The 21,845-nt window shown below is 39.9% G+C and overlaps 1 protein-coding gene across 1 annotated transcript in view; it reads right to left on the reverse strand.

The window, feature by feature from the left end:
• Positions 1-9,242, reverse strand: part of nlk2 (nemo-like kinase, type 2) — a 34,005-nt gene extending 24,763 nt beyond the window's left edge. The window contains exon 1 of the mRNA XM_053321337.1: positions 7,570-9,242. Within this exon, the coding sequence (XP_053177312.1) occupies positions 7,570-8,048 (479 nt within the window). The 5' untranslated portion in view covers positions 8,049-9,242. The remainder of the gene's footprint in view (positions 1-7,569) is intronic.
• Between the last annotated feature and the right edge of the window lie 12,603 nt (positions 9,243-21,845).

A 21,845-nucleotide genomic window follows, 5' to 3' on the forward strand; every position in this document is an offset into this window, starting at 1 on the left:
ACACTAGCCTCATGTAAATAGGTCAGAAACAGGAACACTGTGGAGTTTTGACCAGCATTTATACTACTACACAGTCCTGCCACTGGTCTACAGGTGGCTGCAACACACTCATAAAGACAGTGAAGAAGACGACTGGAGGCTGGTAAACATGGATGTAAATAATGCAGAACTCAAACTACTCACAAAATCTGCTTTGCTAAAGTTTTATGAGGACGGTAATGTATTGGGTTTGTTAGACATCAAGCATACACACAGTGGCTTTACATGAGAACACTGAATAGAAACAGAAACTGTCTGCAGTGGCCCTTTAAGATCCACTCACTCACTAACTAACCTCTACTTTTCCTGTGAAATGCAATTGAAAGGTCCAGAAAAGCTGGTGATAAAAAGCAAGTGATACAAGTTACATCTATACTGCTCTTGCAGCGCGTAGTCCTGTGCGAAGCTAGACAGCCAGTTAACATACAATGAGTCCTCCAATAACGACATTGACTTTTCTTGTATTTACTGGTTTCCTCTTTTGTTTTGTAAAACTGAAATATTACAGAGACAAGAACATAAATCAGTATACAATAACATATCAATAGAAATGGCAAGTATCACACTCTTAATTACAAAAATGCACAATTCTCATCAAAAAATAAGGCAGCTAAAGTCTATTGCTATAAATACTAGCTAGCAGCACGAATCCCATAAAACAGAAAAGTTTACAACATAACAAAAGTGTCAGATAACCCTCCACACACACTAGGCTACTTACAGACAAATAGTCTCCAAGGCAGAAGCGTATCATAAGGTGTTCAGCAACATGTGGTCATCTGTCTGTTTTTCACTGAAGAAGCAGCTAAACTAGCAGGAGAGCTACAGAGCTGCAATAAAAACACACAGAAAGAACGCTCACTCTGACACTATTTCTGAGACCTGACGAACATAGCACTCACATTTTACTTTTTTAACTAATAACTTATTTAACTTATTAACTAATTTAACTTAACTTTAAAGACAGCACAACATCCAAAAGATCACATCTGGATATAATGTGCATTTATTTTACTAATGAGGCAGCATGTTGAGTTTCTGACCACTGTGTAACAATGTTTTTATGTTGCTTTGTTTGTAAGTTGATACCATAATACCCATATATACGTGCACGAGCCTGTGGATGACATGATGAACATTCATGCACTGATCCACATCATTGGTGGCAGTATCACGCAATGAAACAGCACAGTGCCAACAAGAGGCAGAGAAGGGAGGAGAGGAGCTTGCTAGCCAGTACATATGGATGTAAACCATTCATGTATTTTTAAGAAGTGTGACACCATAAAAAGCTGCTCACTCAGCACATGCATACTTATATTATACCAGTTTAAAGTTTCAAGATGTCTCTTTATAATGGTGCTCTATGGGGAAAATACCTCCAGGGCTGCAATGGACTTTATGTGCAGTACCACAGCTGGCACAGGGGCAAACTGGCACCCAGTCTGACTTAATGTAAAAACACATCTATGTGCAAATATTTTAGGGTTAGGGTTAGGGTTATATATAGTGTTTTGGTGAATAACAGTAAATGTCATCTGTTTACAGTAAAAATCCTTCATTCCTTTCCTCTCTATTATTTCCATCATTGTTTACTTCACTTCATGCGTTCTTTCTTTGTTTCCCTCCTTTTTTCTTTTGTATTATTTTCCTAATCTTTCTGCCAAATGTCCCTCATTTCCTTGGCAACATGGATGCTCCTTGCAGCTATATTCACCCACATGATGCCTACAACACATGCACCGCTTCTTTCTATAAAGACACCATGTTATTGTGATAGACACGGTCTAAATCATCTGAAACTCATTACACATCTGCTGCTCAATAACTACTGCTCATACTGTAGATACATTATGACAACAGCCATTCACAGGATCACATTAAAGTGTGTCAACAGGCATGAGTGCTGACCAATCAGCTCACTGGAAACAGAGCCATGGTTCTACAGGCTCCTGACTAGGGTTGCAAATGGGTGGAAAGTTTCCGGTACATTTCCGGAAAGTTTCTGGTAAATTTCCATGGGAAGTTAAACTGGGAAATTTGGAAATATTCCAAATTGGAAACTTTCCATGGGAATTATGGGAATTATGGGAATTAAATGGGAATTTATGGAAACTGAGGGTAATTTAGTGGAAAGGTATCATCATTTGATTAATTGGATAAAAAAAGTCCACCCCTTCATTAAAAAACATTATTTCAAGTTGACGATAAAAAAAGGTGCACAATGTCGCTTGATGTCCCTGAGCTGTTGAAGTTATATTAAATTATACAATTATTTATAATTTAATATTAAAAAACTAAAATGTTATTAAATGTTATTATTCTTAATAGTTTCACACACAACTCTGAAAAAATACAACAATGTGTCTGTGAAGCTACACATCCCTGAGGGGGATGTGTCTAATGTATCCTGGTGGAGATACAACTCATAAAATCCAAATATACAAGATGTTTTTAAAACTATTAGTTATTGTTATTTACTTAGGTGCAAATGATATAACTAGTAACATCAAAGTTCCACTCCTGTCTGTTAAAGTGATATTTACTGTATAAATTGTGGTTTATTTGGTTTTGACCAGTTTTATTTTTTCCACCATAAGGCTAAATATAGCACTTACACATAAAAATATCCCTAAATATATTCCCATATAATGTCATCAAAACCACAGGCTCAAAAGTCTGGCTTCAAGTTGTGTGATCTGGGCTCAAAAGTGTGGTCTAGGATTGTAGAAATCATCTGTGCATGTGATGGAGGAATGCACAGTGCATGTAGGGGGCGTGGCCTCAGTAGCCCTGCAGTAAACAGTGTGCTATGTGAGTATGTGATAGCATAGATATTCAACTGTACTGCATGATATCTGGTTGTTTTAGTCAGGATTATGCTAACATATTATTTTACACAACTATATTTAAGTTCCCTAATAAGAACATACCTTCAGTTTAGTAAATTCCCAGTTTATTCCCGTTAATTCCTGTTAATTCCCGTTAATTCCCATGGAAAGTTTCCAAGTTTGAAAATTCCCGGAATTTTGCAACCCTACTCCTGACAGGGACAAAAGCAGCACGCTGTGTGTTTAAGTGCAGTAATAAAGAGCAGCAGCTGACACTTGTAGAGATCAGACAATCACTGGGTCTGTCATGATAGCTACCGTAAAGACCGGTGTATAAGAAGTGGGGTGGGTCTTATACACCAGTGTGTCATATTCACAAGTTAAATACAGAGAGAGGTTGAATCTGGATATGGTCACATAACTATAACTTTAAACATAATTTACGAACTATAACGTCCTAGAAACAAAGTGTCAAGCATGTGCTGCGAGCTTCAGCTGTTTTGACAGCTAATGAAAATAAATTGATGACCTGTTAATGCTGTATGATGTATAATGTACGGATGTATGGAAAAATGATTGTGTGATCAGAAATATTTCAGACATTAGTTGCTGTGATGTAGATAGATATAGATATTTATTTATTGTCATTGCATATAAAACCAGTGTTGGGCACGTTACTTTTAAAAAGTAATTAGTTATAGTTACATTACTTCTCCCAAAAAGTAACTGAGTTAGTAACTGAATTACTCCACTATAAAAGTAACTAGTTGCCAGGGAAAGTAACTATTGCGTTACTTTAAAAAATAATATTTTTTTAAAAAAAGTATAAATATGTCTGTGTTTTTGGCCACAAGTTTTGTAGTGGTGTGTGCCGATGAGAGATGCTTCATTAGGTTAGAGTTGCTTGTAACGGACGTGGACAAATACTTCGCTCTGATACATAATGTACATTTCACATGTATGTTCCTGCCTTTTACCTCAAGGAGATTAAAGTAGTGTCTGTACTTCCAGTTTAAAAACACAACCTTTTCCTCCGAACTCGCCATCACTGCAGCTTCTGCTAGTTTGTGTGTGAGGCTACTGTGTGCATGTGTGTGTGTGTGTGTGTGTGTGTGTGTGTGTGTAAACACTGCCTCTGATTGGCTTACCATGAAATCTTACTCTGCCTTAACCAATCATCATCACGGTTGTCCCGCCCCTCCCTTCTCCCGTTCCCCTCTCCAAAAAAACTAAAACAAAAAAAAAAAGGCTTTGCAGCTTTTGTGGCTGAGAGCAAAGTTGGATGAGAAGGTTCACTGAGTAGATTAGCTTCAGGTTGTAACGTGCCTCATTTAATTAAGTAAGGTAACAGCGTTGTAACGATGGAAATAGTAATTAGTTACATTACCCGTTACTGGAAAAAGTAACGCCGTTAGTAACGCCATTTATTTAAACGGCGTTATTCCCATCACTGTATAAAACACAATAAAATTTCGTTTGTAGCACCAAAACAAAATCAGCATAAAAGGGGGGCATAAATAAAGGTTAAAGTAATAGATAATGCACAGATAAGTAACACAATAATAAATGAATAATAAAAATAAAAGTAATAAGGATAATAATAATGTTCAGGTTTGCATTTGTCCATCTAACTCTAGCACTTGTACTGTTCATCAGGTGAATGTATGTGTGTTTTTATGAGAGTAGTGTGTGTGTGTGTGTGTGTGTTTATGTTTATGTTTATGTTTGAGGAGAATCCACAGCTCTTGGAAAGAAGCTGTTTTTGAGTCTGTTGGTTGTGGTTCGGATGGTTGTCAGCCTGCCTGATGGAAGGGTGCTGAACAGGGAGTGTCCCGGGTGTAAGTGCTCCTTAAGGAGGTTTAAATGTTTCAGTATTTACAGAACAAACTGATATTGAAGTGTGATGAGCAGCTACACACTGTATTAAATATGTTACTGTGTTCTTTTAAAAGGTTTAATTGAAACTCAGTCTAACCCAAACCCAGTCAGAGTTAATATACTGTTCCAGCTCAGTTAAACAAATCATTACCTGATGTTGGGCCTCAGGCTTTGCCCCCCTGTTATCCTAACCCGGGTAACCCCTTGGCTGAGAGACACCCAACTTCACTTCCAGCTACTGACGTCACCGAAGCTTCAAAAAGAGACGCACAAGGCTTGTTCTCTCTCTCTCTGCTTTTTTCACTGGTCTTTATAAATGCAACACAGAGCTCATCATGTCTGCTCCTCTGCTCTCTGTTCTGACAATGTTTCTATAACCTTTACTATGTTCATCAGGAGAAAAATTAATACATCAAATTATTACTTTCCAACACACTAAAGGTTGGGGGGAAAAAATCCATGCTTATGGCTTGATCCCACTGGATGAGAGTTTGGCAGCCACCAGAGCTGATCACTGCTGCTCTAGTCAGAGATGTGATCCCACTGCTGTGAGTTTCACAAGCGTTTCAGCGGCTCTCTGCTCTGCTCTGCTGCACTAGACACACGCGCCAAGTCTATTTTCAACAGAAGTGGCGTCAAGCTCCACAGAGCAGATTGAGCTGGACAGGAAGTGGGACACAGAAACAGCATAGAGCAGCCACATAGCAGCTATATAGCCTACTGACCCATAGAACAAGCACAAAAATCTAGCAAAATAACCATATAAACTAAATCTGAGCAAGTCAACAAAAAAGGCCTTTTACTTAATAATGCAGTAATTATGCTAGCTTAAACACACTGTTTGGCTTTGACTACGCTGCTGTAATTACTGTATTAACAGTACAACTTAATTTAAAGGGTGGGTGGTTTACTCCTGGTGGAGTAGGATGCTGTGTGAAGACAGAACAAAACCACGTTGGAGCTGGAATGTGAAACACACACACACCCAGTGTTAAATACATCATGATACAGATGTACATGATTCTGCATCCATTCACAAATGTCAAAACTGTTTTCAAATGATTAGTTAATAACAGGATGTTGACAGAGTGAAAAATAAGGAACTCAACTGTTGAGGGCAGCGCAGCACCTGGACAGTCTCACACACACACACACACACACACACACACACACACACACACACAAAAGCATATTTTGATTTAATGACTAAATCATTATCTTTGTATACTGTGAACTTTCTACACCATCACTCAGAAACTAATGTTAACAGAGTGGAGCAGCAGACTCCAAAAGTAATTCATGAGAGCAGCTGACCAACACACACTAGCATACAACCACAAGTCTGTCTCACCTCAACAACCCTGCACCTGCTCAGCATGCTGGACAGTGATGACTTTGCTCCGAGCCAATAGTACAGCAGACAGGCTGCTCTCCACTGCTGGAGACATGATGTTAATAACACAGTGGAGCAGTCCACTCCCCCTCACTTTGTTGTTTATTTGTATATTAGATGTTTTCTAAACTAATGTGTTACTCAAGATCCTTTAAGGAATAGATGCAGGTACCACTTACACTACTTTTAAATCACAATGTTATGATGGTAGAGGTGGTCAATGACCCATCAGCCCAACCTTAGTCACACGTTCATACCTGAACTTACATCAGCCAATACCAAGTACTGATACCACTTCAAAAAGAAATCAATAAAATGACAGCTTTATACTACTAATGCAATATGATTGGCAGTTTTTGCGTGATGTCTTCAAATGCTTTACATGGTAGCTGGTGCTGAAACTGGCAACACTAGTGTCACCCCTCCAAACTAAAGCACTGCATACTGTACAAGTTGCCTTTTTACTGGTGGGACTTCTCAGTGTAAAATATTACCAAAACACTAACATTACACAGTTTACTGGAGATCAGGGCTTCTTCACAGCTGTGTAGGCGGCTGTTTTGGAGCAGTGAAGAAGAACTGATTTGGGGTAAAAGTGCCACTTTATCCAGGTGTGAAACTACTCAGTTTATTCATTAAACATGATATTAGATCAGTGAATGATGTTGCATACTCAACAATACCCAATCCAGCATTTAAGTAGTATCTCAGCTGTTTCTAAAACTGGTATTAGTGTTGAATATACTCTAATGTCAGGCTCAGTGAGGCCTGGTAGCACAAAGAGAGCCAGTTCAACTAAGTTCAATTTCCTTCATGATCCAGATCCACAACAACAACAACAACAACAACAACAACACACACACACACACACACACACACACACACACACACACACACACACACATAGAATGTAGTGTGTTACCAAGATACAAAGCCACATAATTGGGATATGGGATATGCAGGCAGTTAGTTCAAAGCAGTGTTTCTGGATGTTTTATCCCGTTGACTACATATGATGTACATTAGATTACAGTCTGGTCAACAGCATTAAACGGTAGAGTCAGTACAATGCTAGCTGCATATTTAGGTTGTTGGTCATGTTTTGTATGGGTTTCCATTCAATCTGCTAAAGTATTCAAATTAAAAGTCAGGCAGACATTTGCTTAATCTAAACACTACATCAGAGTAAACATGATGAGAGCTTGTTGTCAACTGATTTACTCTGAGCAGTAACAACAATAATGGAACCAACAAACCCCACAGCACAAACTGTAGTCACTTTTAAAAGTTGAGTTTCATATATTATTAATAAAACTAGTGGATGTTTTGGAGGTAGGCATAACACATTTAAAAGCCAGTGACATGTAAGATACGAGGACATCAAACTTCCAGTAAAGCGGGTCAACAAGCGGAGAGCAGTGCACTTACCAGACAACACCAAACGCTCCATAGCCGATGGGCCTGTCAGGCTCAATGTCCAGCTGTTGTGGTAGGTGGTGCGTGTGTTGCTGCTGCTGCTGATGCTGCTGCTGCTGGTGGTGATGGTGGTGGTGGTGAGCTTTGACAGCAGCAGCTTGAACCTGGGCTGGAGCCGCAGCCGCCGCCGGCCCGGGGGCCTGTCCGGGGGCAGGAGAGGGGAAATAGGGCTGCTGCTGGCCGGGGTTGAGCATCACAGCCGCAGCTGCAGCAGTGGAGGTGTGTTGCTGCACAGAGTGCACGGCGGCGGCGGAGCCCGGGTGCTGCAAATGATGCTGACCCGCGTGGTGGTGGTGGTGCATGTGGGGAGGAGGAAGGTGCTGGAGCTGGTGGTGGTGATGCGGATGATGGGCAGCCACTGCTGAGGAGCCACCGTTATAAGCAGCCATCATTTTTGTAGCATTTGAAGCCGTTGTGCCACAAAGAGCCATTCAACGGTGCTAAAATGCCTCCTTTCAGGACCTTCTTCTAAAAGTGATAATGGCTACCAGGCTGCAACACTGCGAGTAATGAAACTTATAGAAAACATAGAGAAAACAGATTTGGGGTTTAAATGATCCAACATCTGTTACTGCAAATCTATGGGGAGAGAAAGCATTCTGGCGTGCCTCTTGTCATAATGCCAACAAGGATCTGACCCACTTCCTCTAAATTAATTTTCTTGCTTGCACACCATTAGGCTACTGTACCCCGGGGCTGATAACGGAAATCATATCATGAGCATGTACAGCAATGACTGCCCAAGTCTAACTATCTGTGCAGCCCTAACAGTGTCACTACTAACAATGACAAATCAAAATATAGAACAGAAAATAACCCGCACCCCCCTCAATAAATTAAAAAGTCGGTGGCCCTAAATGTTCCTCATGATAGAGGTGCCCCCCCCTCCCTCCTTGTGAAACTCAGCTTCCCCGTCTTGATAGAACAGCGTGATCTAAAGCATGTCACATGGGAAGCAGAGCATTCATCTTTTAAAAGTGTCCAAGTTTTCCACACGTTCCTGTCCAGCGCCGATGCTGTTCCCACCACAGGGGCTCCACACGGCTTGGAAATCGCATTTATTATTCCAGACTGAATCCTCCTTCAGAGGTGTACGCAGGCCAAATCGCTACTCCGTAAACAGGGGTAATCTCCGAGCCGTAATTAACGCTGCTGATCCGGTGCAGAGGAGGTGTATCCTAGCCCAGGCCACAATACAACAGCGGGCCCAGGCCTCGGCCGTCCACTTCAATCACATATTACACAGATCCCAGCAGCGGCGCCTGCACACACACCACCATCAGTTTGACAGCGAGACGAAGCTTCGACCATGACTCAAAAATGAGAAGAGAAATTCTTGCAGAAGGCTGGCAGCCAACTTCTTTCACCCATCGACAGCCTTGCCTTCAGTATGTTTCACAGTGTCCTCCTGCGGCTCATAAGTACACATCCAGGACAACTAGTAACAATGCAGAGAGAAAAGTTCAATCATTTAAATGCGGGTTGAATTGTCCTGAGAGAAGACAGTAGTATTGAACCTGACAGCTTGGTGCTAGCTAATGGGTGTCCATGTCTCCCAATCAAAACAGTAGTCGTTCCTTGCTGCCGTCTCCGCCTCGGTGAGCCCCGCTGTCCGCTCAGGAAGAGGAAGCGACCCGGGTGTACCTCTACACTTTGGGCCCACGACGCTTCGTTGCCACTGGCGTGATAAAACTATTGGTCACAAGGCAACTAAGATGAGCAGTTGATCCAACATGGTGAACAAAACCTGAGCTACTCGGCGGTGAGATTATGCATAGCAGCCAACCAATCGCCAACCGCCCCGCAATGACGTACATGTAATCTCCTTGATTGACACCGCGTGGAGCCAATGGCTGCTGCTGCTGCTCTGAAGGCCCAATACTGAAAAGCATTAAATAACAAACTGTTTAAATCAATTTAATAAAATACCTGGCGTCAAATTCCAACATAAGCTACAGACTAAATAGCAAAACAACTACAGCGATTTAAGTATGTCAAAGCAAGGGAACACGGATAATGAGTTTATTAATGATAATGACTTTTAACTGGGGAATAGTGTATGATAATGTCACAACTGTGTTTTATGTGTTTCTATGCGTGAGTAAAGGCAATGCTGGAATGTAAAGTACGTTTGTATATACTGTATACGTACATACAATTTTGAGATATAGGCCTTAAACCTTCAGAGGCAATATATTGTATTTTTAACTCATTTTCATTTTCTGACAGCAACAATTACTTTTTGTATTAAGGTTTTACATAAAAACACATATGATAAGATTATAAAAATACACCAATCAAAAATATCTGTCTAAGTGTTTGTGTATGGCCAAGATTAATCATGGATTTAAAGACCGTGTAAAGTGAAAATATATTTGTGTTCTGAGTTAGTCACATCACAGACAGATGTGTTATTAACCATCCTTCCAAATTTGAATGCTAGAAAAATTGTCTAAGTATGTAAAATTATCTTTTAAAATCATGAAAAATCAAGCACTTCTCTGTGCTGCCAAACGCTGGGGGCGTGTCTGCTGAAGGCGCTGGAAACACACCCACGAGCGGAAGGGGGCTGCCTCCGTGTAACATAGCAACAGTAGCAATGGACGCTAGCGCTAACAACAGCATTGCAGTGGCCCAGCCCTACATGTTTGAGCCATCAGAGCCAGATACTGACTCGGAGTCAGACAATGAACATGCACAATCTCGTGCCTCACAGTCTGCAACAGAATGGTAATGTATTTCTCCTATTTATGCAAGTTAGCAATATGTATTACTGACTATGGGAGTCTACAGTTAGCCGAGTTAGCCGCCAAGCTAGCAACCGAGTTACGCTCCCACTGACTATTATAGCCTAGCAAAAACTTTAGGGTTTCATGTAATGAAGAATTGTGATTGTTTTGTCTGTTCACAGATTAAACAACACTTGACTTTTATTACTGTTTCGTTAATTTAATTACTCCTTTTGTTTATACCTAATAAAGGTAGTACTAGTATTTGTTTTAGAGTGTAGTGGGTGGTAAACCCAAGTAAATTCAGTTTGTCCAGCTTTGAAAGGAGGCAGTTTACTCGTTTTTTCAGATCACATTATTCAACAAATGTGGGGAAACGCATTAAGTAACTAATTAGACTACAAAAAAGTAAAATATAACACTAGCCAGTTTCACTTAGTCAGTTACTTACTTGTGTCTTCTGATTAATTTGTGGATTGCTGAATGTCATCATTACATCACACAGGCTGAATAAGACAATATGCTTCAACTGATTAGGTCATTTTGCTTTACCAGGCTTCATACTGAACTGACAACTGAAATGGTTAACATTTGTCACACTGTGATTAAAAATGTACTTGTGCAGGTGCACATGTGGAGAATGCAGAACAATGCCCACAGAGGTTGAACATGTCTGCTGCAAGGAGCTGAATGCTGTATGTAAATGAAAACTGTTTTTCACAATAATAATTCAAATAATTAATACATATGCAGCAGCATACTAGATGTCTAGCACTAAAACACCTATTACACATTCTTATAGGTTCAGAGTAGATGTGGAGAGCTGCCTGAAGAGCCACGCTGCATGACTCTTCATCCAGGCTTGGCTGAAGAACCCCTACTCCCTGCAGAATGCCCTAAACATTTATCAGGCAGATCATGGACCACTGGCGGAAAAGGAAAGATTTGGGTAACGTAGACAATATAATAATTGTTTTACTGATTTCGGATATTTATAAATTACACTTGTGTTGATCAAATGACATGCATTTCAAAGAGAGGTAAGGTTTAGTACCCGGGAATAAACTTACATCATTTATACAATCATATTATAGTTAACTAATGTATACAGTGTATTTCATTTACACTTAAAGCACATGAGTGATGCTTGACTGTATCCATTTTAATCCTACATCTTCCTGAGCTATATATAAACTCTCATGTTGGACAGATAAATACTGGTTCATTCTTTAGCTGTTTTTCACTACATAGTAAATCAACCAACATGTACATCACCTTGATATATAGATGTATAAACTGAATGCACATGATTGGACATTTATACAAGCAATCATAGGTTTATTATTATTATTAATTCTGAAAATGTAGCTGTGTGGTCGTGGAAATTCTTTGGAATAAAAAAACTGCTGTCCATTTTCTTGTCCATCCATTTAGCCAATATGATGAGGTAGACTGCAGGTTGATGAATCAAACTCATCTTCTGAGGTCCCAATCTGTAAGACATGACAAAAAATGTGGAGGGAAAGGCTTTTGTTTATTACATCAATCAAACAAATAAGTTCAGTTTGCTTTGGGATAGGTTCTTCTAAAAGACAACACATGTCAATAATGTTTTGTGAAAGACAGCTCCAGTGTCAAATTTGATTACACAGAGGACAACATACCAAAAAGAAACATACATAAAAATATAAATCAAAGTATTTTTCTACATTTTTTATTACAGGCGTGCTCGCTATCTGGCCTACAGGAGTTTTGTGTCCTGGTGCTGGGGATACCTGGGAAAGGACAACCGGGTTGTCATCCCCTCCTGTGTTGTCCTCCGCATTCATCAGGAGTACCCTGATGAAGATGGGGAATACACAGGTTTTAAACCTCCCCTTTAGATTGTTTTATTATTTATAGTTTATTGCTTGCTTATATTGTTATTTGTTTATAAAATGTGTCCAATGTAAAATAAATGTATTATTGAGTAATGATATATTTGTGTGTGTCACAACTTACTTCTTTTACAATGGAGGCTGGTGGAGCTCTGGTCCTGAGATTGGCTGAGGCAGGAGTAGGCTTGGGCGGTATAAAGGTGTTGCAGTATACCAAGGTGCTTTCTGAGTGCTTCATACTGTTATAGTGGTTTAATTTCAAATGTTTTAGTCACCACGGAAATTAGTCTCCAGAAATGTGTAATAAATACCATACACTAAGGTAAATGTCTGGAAGCTATGAAGGCTTGAAAAAAATATATATACCGCCCAAGTCTAGGCACAAGGTAAGTCACAGGAACAGTGGCTGCCAGATATGCTGGAGGAAGACACTGAGACCTGTACATGGGAAAAGAAAACAGGAATAAGGAAAAGAGACATTAGGCTGTCATCATGAACACTGCATACATACACACAACATACCTCGTGGGTACCTCGGAAGCCACTTTGACGCTCATTTTAGGTGTCCCTCGGTCCATGTTTTACATTACACACAAACGTAAAACCTCAGTCTACATATAATTCCTTGTCATAGCTATATTGGTGCACATAAAATATTACCTGTCGGTTATCATTGTGTTGTCGGATGGATGACGCTCAGGGAATAAGGCCAAATTATGTCACGATTACATGCATGCTAACATTACACGGGCATGACAGGGTGCATGATTTAAAATCACTTTCAGGATTTGCACATTCAGCAAAATGCATTTAATTGCCTAAATGTACAGTATTATAACTTATAAGCACATAACGTTACTTACACTCTCTGACGGGCACATAATGCCGGTGGCGGTGATGATGGCACCTGCTGTCGGCGGGATGGGAGGATGTAAGCGGTGAGGGAGACGGTCGGTGGCGGGCTGGTGGCGGTGATATAGGCACCTGCTGCCGGCGGGATGGGAGGATGTAAGCCGGGGAGGGAGACGGTCGGTGGCGGGCACGTAATGCCAGTAGCACCTGCTGCCGGCGGGACAGGGGACGTAAGCCGGGGAGGGGGACGGTCGGTGGCGGGCACGTAATGCCAGTAGCACCGGCGGGACGAGAGGACGTAAGCCGGGGAGGGAGGCGGTCGGTGCGGCACCTCTAACCAGACACAACGGACTGCTCAAAAATCCAGACTTCCAGTGAAGATGCACACACGAGGAGGCGTCATGACTAGTTAGCTAGCTGAAAATTACTGTAATTGATGCTATCCAAAACGCGAGAGCGAGCTGGAAAACGACTGAGGCTAATGCGCTGAATGTATTTATACTGCAGCAGCAGCAGGGGCGGGTTTATGATAATCAGGGCCGCGTTACGTAACGCGGCCCTGATTTCAGACCCGCCTACTAAATCCTGACACAGAAATCTGGAAACACAGTTTGTGAAGCCTAGCTCCACAATTCAAATCTAAATGGTTGAAATGCTTTTTACACCTTTTTTAGAAATACATTTATGACCTATTTAATGTGTTTAGAAGAAAATGTCTGATTTCACTTTACACGGTCTTTAAATGAACAGATTAAACCCAGACCAGGAGGGTGCTGGCCTGTCATGTTAGCAATAGCAGATAATTATCACTTCCTGTGTTCACAATGTGGCACTATATAACACCTAATACTTGTTCATGTATGCTCTATGTTATTTATAGACAGATTCAATCATTAGACCCCTGGCACTTTCAAGTTTGGGCTAATAATAATAATTCTTCAAAATACAATAGGGCCTTCACACCACACAGTGCACAGGCCCTTATAATATAGTCTTTATCAGGGACCATTAGGCTCTGGCACTTTTGTACTTGGGTCCTAATAATAATATTAATCTTTACAAAATCTATAGATTTCTTGCACTTCACACCAGTGACTGCTGGGCCCATGGCATTTTCAAGTTTGGACCCTAATAATAATCATCTTTACACAAACAATATGTTCCTTGTACATCATTCCAGGGACTGTTGGACCCCTGCCACTTTGTACTCAGGCCCTAATGACAGATATATTGAGTTTTGTGGCTGTGGCTGGTAACGATGGATCTATGTTTATACATGAGCGAATGCAGTCAAAACATTATAAAGGTACTGTAAGAATGTGGAACACTTTGAGACAAATGGGTTCAGGAGTTGTATTTTAATGTTTACAGGAAGGGAGGAAGACTGGTGATGATACCCAGTGTGTGACATATAAGGGAAGGAAAGGGTTGACCATAGGATAGAAAGAGGTCATGGTACACCAGAAGGGGCTCAACAAGAGGGCTTATGCTGAGCAGTGACTTAACAGGCTGCTACAAATGACCTGATATTGGTCTCCATTACTATACATGACAAACAGTGTTGTTTAAGGAGGGCCAGGTTGTTGGTGGAACCTGGGTGATAGGTGAAGCAAGAAGGTGTCCTCACTGAAGGGACAGGGGTCTACATCATTTTTCTGGTTAGCAGGACAGGTGTAGGTCCAGCCAGGATGGAATGATGGACAAGAAGCCTTTACCTTTTTCTATATGGCCCTATAGAGACAGTTACCACTATCCAGGACTGAAGAAGGATAGTCTTTGGAGTTTCAGTACTGTCTTCAGCATACACCTGGCTTCATGTTTTTTGGCACCTATGCTGTAGGACAGTGTTAAACTAAAGTGGTGAGAAAAAAACACCTTGACTGCCAGAAGTTTACTTTCTTGGCTGTGTGAATGTCTTCTTGGGTTTTGTGGTGTTTCTGAACTAAACATAGCTATTCCCGCCCCTTTAGCTTACCTCCTCCAAAGCTAATTTCACAGCCAGCATTTCTCCATTGCCAATTGTGTTCTGTGGGAGACAGCTTGTGGGAAATAGACACAAGGGTGAACACTGAATCAGAACAGCTCTCAACACCAGAGGCAACAACCGTCATGATTACCTGTCAGGAAAGATCATGTTGAACCAGGATGTACTGGGGTAAACTGATCTATGACATTTGGGCATGTCTTTTTACATTCTATATATTTTGACATTTTTCTTATAGTCTACAAAACTCATGGTCAGTCCCAAACCAGTAATGACTTCTTACAAGTAGCCTACTGTGTGTGTATCTTATGTCTTATCTCTGATACAGCCTAGCTCCATTGTGATCCTAAAATAATTAAATGAGCCACAGTGCTGTAATGGGTGATGTGTTCCTTCATCACCATGAACACACACACACACACACACACACACACACACACACACACACACACACACACACACACACTGTAGTTTATTCTGACTCAATCCCACATAAACCGTCCCTGCTGCCACTGGAGCACCAAATGTGAATTAAACCAATATTAAAAACGGTCCATAACAAATGCAATTACATTTAATTACAGTGACCAGCTGTTTTAGGAAATTACTGAGTCTATGTGTGTGTGCGTATGTGTGTGTGTGTGCATGCGTGTGTGTGTGTGTGTGTGCAGGGGCGCAACTACCTACTTTCTGAGGGGTATGCAGATACATTGCAGGCGCCCCCCCGGCACCCCCGCCTGAATTTTTTTTTAATGGTTATGTAACCCAGCTGTAATTTCAGTCACTTTATGTTATTGTATTAGTATTATTTGTGTTTGTATTATTTGTATGATTTGAGTGAAATGCCCCTTTAAGGGTTAAGACGACATCACAGTCATGAGATTTACGATAGTGCCCCTAGTGAGCATCGCGAGCTCAGATGTGTGTCCTGAGTCTTTCTCTCCATCCTCACACCTGAATGACATGAACTTTGTGTTAAGGAGGTTTCAAAAATACAGCAAGCAGTCAAACCACATGGACCTAACCCTAACCCTGTCCTTATTGGATATCAGTTACTGATTGGACGCTGCATCTGATCTGACTTATCAGATACATCACAACAGCACTGTAGTGTTATATCCGAGTGAAGACATTAAACTCAAGTGTATCCCAAGTTCTATAATTGATCTGTTTTATGATTCACCATCTAGTTAAAAAAAAGATAACTGTCTGAACAACAAAATAACCACAAATCAGTTCCTTTATTTTTCTTGTCATGATCTGTTATATTGTAAATACTGATCAGACAACAGTAACCTGTTGTTTTACTAGTAGTAGCTTTAGCTAACCTGAATGTTTACAAGCCTCCTCTTGATACACTGACATAACTTACCTACTGTCTTTCAACCACTTTGAAAAGCTTTTTTTCATCCCTGCAAAATCTTTCTCTTTCTCCCTCTTCCGTTTTCTGTTTTCTGTTTTGTGCCCCCGAGAGCTTTATTTTCTGTCTCTCCATGTCATTAGGTCCTGCTGTCATCAAATGAAAACACTCCTGCTCTAGCGCGTGCTCGAGGGGGCGCGCATAGTGTGGAGGCGCTCCGGTGCCTTCACCTCTCTACCCGGAGGGGAGGCGATTATCGGAGGGGCAGGGGAGGGAGGCGGAGGGGCGCCTAATCAGTGACGTGCCTCTGTTATTGATCATATCATTTACTACACATGCACAAACGCTGTTAAATACAGAAAATGCAGACTCGAAATAATTTTACCCCCATCGCTTTGGCGCCCCCTCCATTGTGGCGCCCCTATGCGCCGCATATAGTGCATACCCACTTTTTGCGCCACTGTGTGTGTGTGTGTGTGTGTGTGTGTGTGTATCTTGTTCTTTAATAAATCAAATACAAATAGATTGTGTATTTTTCAACTAAGTTGTTGTCTTTTTGAAGGATAAGGCTGACGTTTTTTCTATATTTTTCTACTTGTAAACAAATCTCATATTTGGACAGTAGGAGCTAGCGCATTTTACGGCAGCGGCAGGTAGTCTCAATCGAAACAATGAACTCATGTACTGACACATATTGTGTGTCAGAGCCAGTCTATGGTCAGAGCGTGATATATTTTACTCCTCTGTGTCATGGAGCTTCGTAGTCGTCTAGAAACTATTCAAAACACAGCAGTGAGCCACACGGCTACTAGTTTTATTGAGGCAGAGCTTCATGTAGTGTTTTATGTTGGAGGAAGTGACCGGAAGTGTGTGTGTTTTGATCATGTCAGGCAGGCTGCTGGGACTGGAGGAGCTCCTCACTGACTGCCACGTCAAGTTCCGTAAGGCTCAGAGCCGCAGGGTTGTAACTTGTACAGTACTGTACTGTGTGCTGTAACAAAGCTCACACCGGAGACTTACAGTGGAGGAGCGGACTAAAGCTTTCAGCGTGGAACTGTTCACAACTCTGACTCCACTTGTAAGACGATAACTCTTCTTACTAAAACTCATTCAACTAATAGTCAGCAGTATTGTATCAATGCGGTAGCTAACATGTACTAAAGTTACTATAAGCTAACTAGCATGAGGAGCCGGGTTCAGGACCGATATGTTCACAACTTACCTAACAGCAGATAAGGCTTGAGAGAGAAAATGTGAAGCTATGAGGCTAAAACTGACTAACATAGTGTTTAGCTAGCTAACCCTGCAACCTAACAAGTCACTCCACTGCTGCTCATGTTACAGTGTGTAACATGTGTGTAATGTTAGCTTCATTACTGCTGGGCCGCAGTCAGCTGCTCGACTACACACTTTTTATTATTAAAATAACATTTATCTTGGTTTTTGTGTTTGTTTTTTAAATATTTATTAGACTAAATAAAAGGTTGTTTGAGCTGTCAGAACAGTAAGAAGTGAATGACGTAGGTGTCACAAATACAGACGCAGTTTAAACATACTAGTGTTATTACATGTTGTCATATATAGAATCAGAATGTTTTGATGCAGCATGGTGTTTGCTGGAGTTGAACCTCTAAGCAAAGATTATCATTTCTTCTCCACTGTTGAATGAACAAACACTAGTAGTTCATTCATGTTTATGAGATAAAACTATTACAGTAAATAAGATGTCATCATTACTGTGCAGTAATCATGCAGTCACGTGTGTATTAATTGAATATGTCTACACTGTATGCCTCTATAGGCATCCAGTCCTTCATGTTTGCATCTAAGCTTAAGATATAGTCACTTAAGTTTTATATTGAAGAACACTGCACCACACTCAGGCCTGAAAAAAGATGTGATGTCACAGTTTCAATGATTGTAAAAAGGTAAAGGTAAGGTAAGGGTCAACTTTATTGAAATTCAGAATTGACACAACAGTATTCTTGTAATAAGTGATAAAAAACAAGCTAAAATAAAACTACTATGTACAAATAAACAGTTTCAAAAAACTATATATAATAAACAATCAATAAATACTATATACAATCTCTTTTTGGGCTCGATGCCAATACCAATATTAGGGAGAGTGTATTGGCCAATAATCTTAAATATACAGAATATATACATAAACACACATTTATTGCAATGATCCTATAAATTTGGCGATTAAACCATTTTGACAGATATGTAATAGAGGCTGTGATATTTTACAGTTTAAGAACTGAACTGAAACAGTAAGCTTGTTCTCTTTTACCAATTTCTTTAGTTGTAAACCACTTTGAGCTTCATTTATTGTATGAAAGGTGCTATACAAATAAAGCGATTATAATAATAATAATTATTATTATTATTATTATTGAATTAAGAAAAAGAGTCAGAGTCAGTCATAAATACCAATACTGATTATAGATTGTATACATATAATTTATAAATATATGTATATACACCGATAGATGGGTCAATATTGGCCGGTAATATCAGTTGACCTATATACAGTATGGGTCAGGCTCTAGTAATAATAAATAAATACTGAGTATGGTAACCATAAACAGTGTAGAAGAACTATGCAGTGAGTTATTATACATGCTACAATGACTTGTGTATTCCCAAACACCGAAGAAGCATAAAGTGTGAGCTGTGAGCTGGAGATGGCATCAACACAGAGCATAATATTACTGAATGTATGTGTTGTTTACACTTCATTAGAAGAGAGTAGAAGATGCTGAGTGTAATGTAACTGTGCCTTAATGTCATACACATGATTTCTGGAGACTAACTGATACTGAATTTTAAGATCTGTACCAGTGTCAATGTTTGAGAGTTAAAAAATAGAGCTGCAACATAAACTTAGAGCACTGATGAAGGTTTTTGGTTTGTTACATATGAACTAAGCAGGAAAAAAGAAGACAGATAATATAGATAATACAGCCTTTAAGATTGTTTTAAAACAGAAGTTTGATGAAGTAGACTGAACTATAATAACCAGTATATGGAGTACTTTAGTGTGTGTCTGTGTGGGGGGGGGAGTTGATAGTAAGGGCAGAATATACAGTCATTGTATGCAAAATATATATTATTTTATTTTTAATATATGTATTGATTGATTGATGCTTTTATTATGGTGTGATGCATATGAATATACCCAGCCCACATGGGTTACAAGACACCACAAATTCATACATACTAGGATTAAAGCACAGTGTACAGCTTTTCAAATAACAACGACCAAGACCAACAAGATTCAATAAGAAAAATTAAAAACTAATGGAAACTAATGATAATGCAACTTAAATAGAATCAAGTTAAATAGACATTCCATTGTTTTGCTCATCAGAATGCCAACATATTATAAAAGTATTGATGTGGTAATAATTCAGTTGATATATTCTGCTGACGCAAACACAGACACTTTAATATTTAAAGCCCTCTGGACTCTATTGAAACCTTGCTAGTAAATGAAATGCTTGATCTATTTAAAGCAGAAACATCTACCACTGACAGGAAGTGATTCAAATGCGTACTGCAGTCCAGATGTCAAATATTGGAGAGAGTAGTCTCTCCTGCCTCTGTGCTCCAGACCAAACACTCACACGGGTCTTAGTTGAGAGATAGATTTTATGAATTAGTACAGTATATTTTCCATAATTAATTTTTCAGCCACATAGATTACTGAAGCCATTCAGCACACCATTAACACATAGCTCATGGTGTTGAAGCAGTGTTCAGCTACTCAGTGTTCCAGATCAGATTCATCAAACTCTCTTTAACTGCACTAACTTGTAAATAGCTTTTTTCAGTCTGAATGAATGTCACCATGTTAATGAGTATAGCTGTGAGTTTATGAGATCTGATCATCAGCAGAATAAATTACCCTAAAACTGACCTATAAACCTCCATGCTCCATACTCAATTTCATTCTCAGAAATGTTGTGTAAAAATGTCCTACTGACAGAAACGCTAAAATAACATCTTTGTACAGCATGTACAAGCCATGATGATGATAATATAATACAACTTTCATTTTGCATTCATTTTGTTTTTAGTCATGTATTTTATTTTAATTGATTTTGTTCTATTTAAACTCCAAATTCATTCAGTCTGTTCCTGACTCATATGACAGGTCTACACCACTTGTTAATTGTGTTTATACCTAAGAGAACATTCTAAGTATAAATCTGTTGACATCATATGATTTTTTTTATCTCATGTCTCTCTTGAGTTAGCACATTTTTAACTGCACATCATGCCCAGAATGAAATACTCTGTCCTCTATCTACATTTGCTGAGGATGGGGCAGAATTCATATTTTTCTCTTTCTGTAGACATTGATTCAATTCAGACTCATTAAATGGATATATATATATATATATATGGAGATATGGTCTGAATCTCATGTCTGATAGGGTCATACCTAAATATGCACACTGGAGTACAGTTTATGTCTCAGCATGTTATTGATTACAAATAAATCTTTGCTGGAATGTGTCTGTGTCTCATGTGATGTGTGTATTTTCTGTGTGTGGGTCAGGTCTCCCACAGAGAGAACAGTGAGGACGAGCAGGCGGTCTGGGAGACATCATGAGGCAGCTCAAAGGCAAACCCAAGAAAGAGACATCCAAGGACAAGAAGGAGAGGAAGCAGGCCATGCAGGAAGCCCGGCAGCAGGTGGCCACTGTAGTACTGCCTACACTGGCTGTAGTGGTGCTGCTCATCATTGTCTTTGTCTATGTGGCCACCAGGCCTGATGCTATTGAGTAAGACATCAAGACTCTGTTTTAAAAGACATGAACTCCCAAACTGACTGGGGTTGGACAAAGTGACAATGGCTGTACCCAAAGGATTACCTGACAGTCCCCCTGCAGGCCAGATGCTGGCCTGGTCTGTCTCCCAAAATATCTACCGTTTGTCTTAATGAAAGCCTCCTCCAAAGTGTGTTTCGTTGCTTTAAGCGGGATTCAAGCTGCAAAAAAAAAAGAAGAAATCAAAGTGAACATAGAATCAGTTGCTCCTCAGTGCCTTCAGGTGGATGAAGATGATGTTTGACTTCATTTTACTGTGTTGATTTTAGAGCAGCAGATGGGTTTGTGTTGTTTCTAATGTCTTACACAATGATGCAATAGCATGCATACCAAAGGACTTGTGCACAGATTGCCAAATTTGACCAGAGGTTTTCCAAAATGTTTAAACAGATGAAAGTGTTTTCATGTTGTGAATCAGTGCTGTTAATATTTAAAGTAAATGGAACATGAGCCTGGTCTCACACATTACCACTGTATGAATGGAAAGAGTTGGAGGGAGAAGGAACAGTGTGAACAGCTGAGAGCAGCTCTAAAGTATTGAATTGAATGTAAATGTAGAATGTGTAGGAATGTTATACTGAGTCC

Source organism: Scomber japonicus, chromosome 6 (assembly GCF_027409825.1).
Source record: "Scomber japonicus isolate fScoJap1 chromosome 6, fScoJap1.pri, whole genome shotgun sequence".
NCBI lineage: Eukaryota > Metazoa > Chordata > Actinopteri > Scombriformes > Scombridae > Scomber > Scomber japonicus.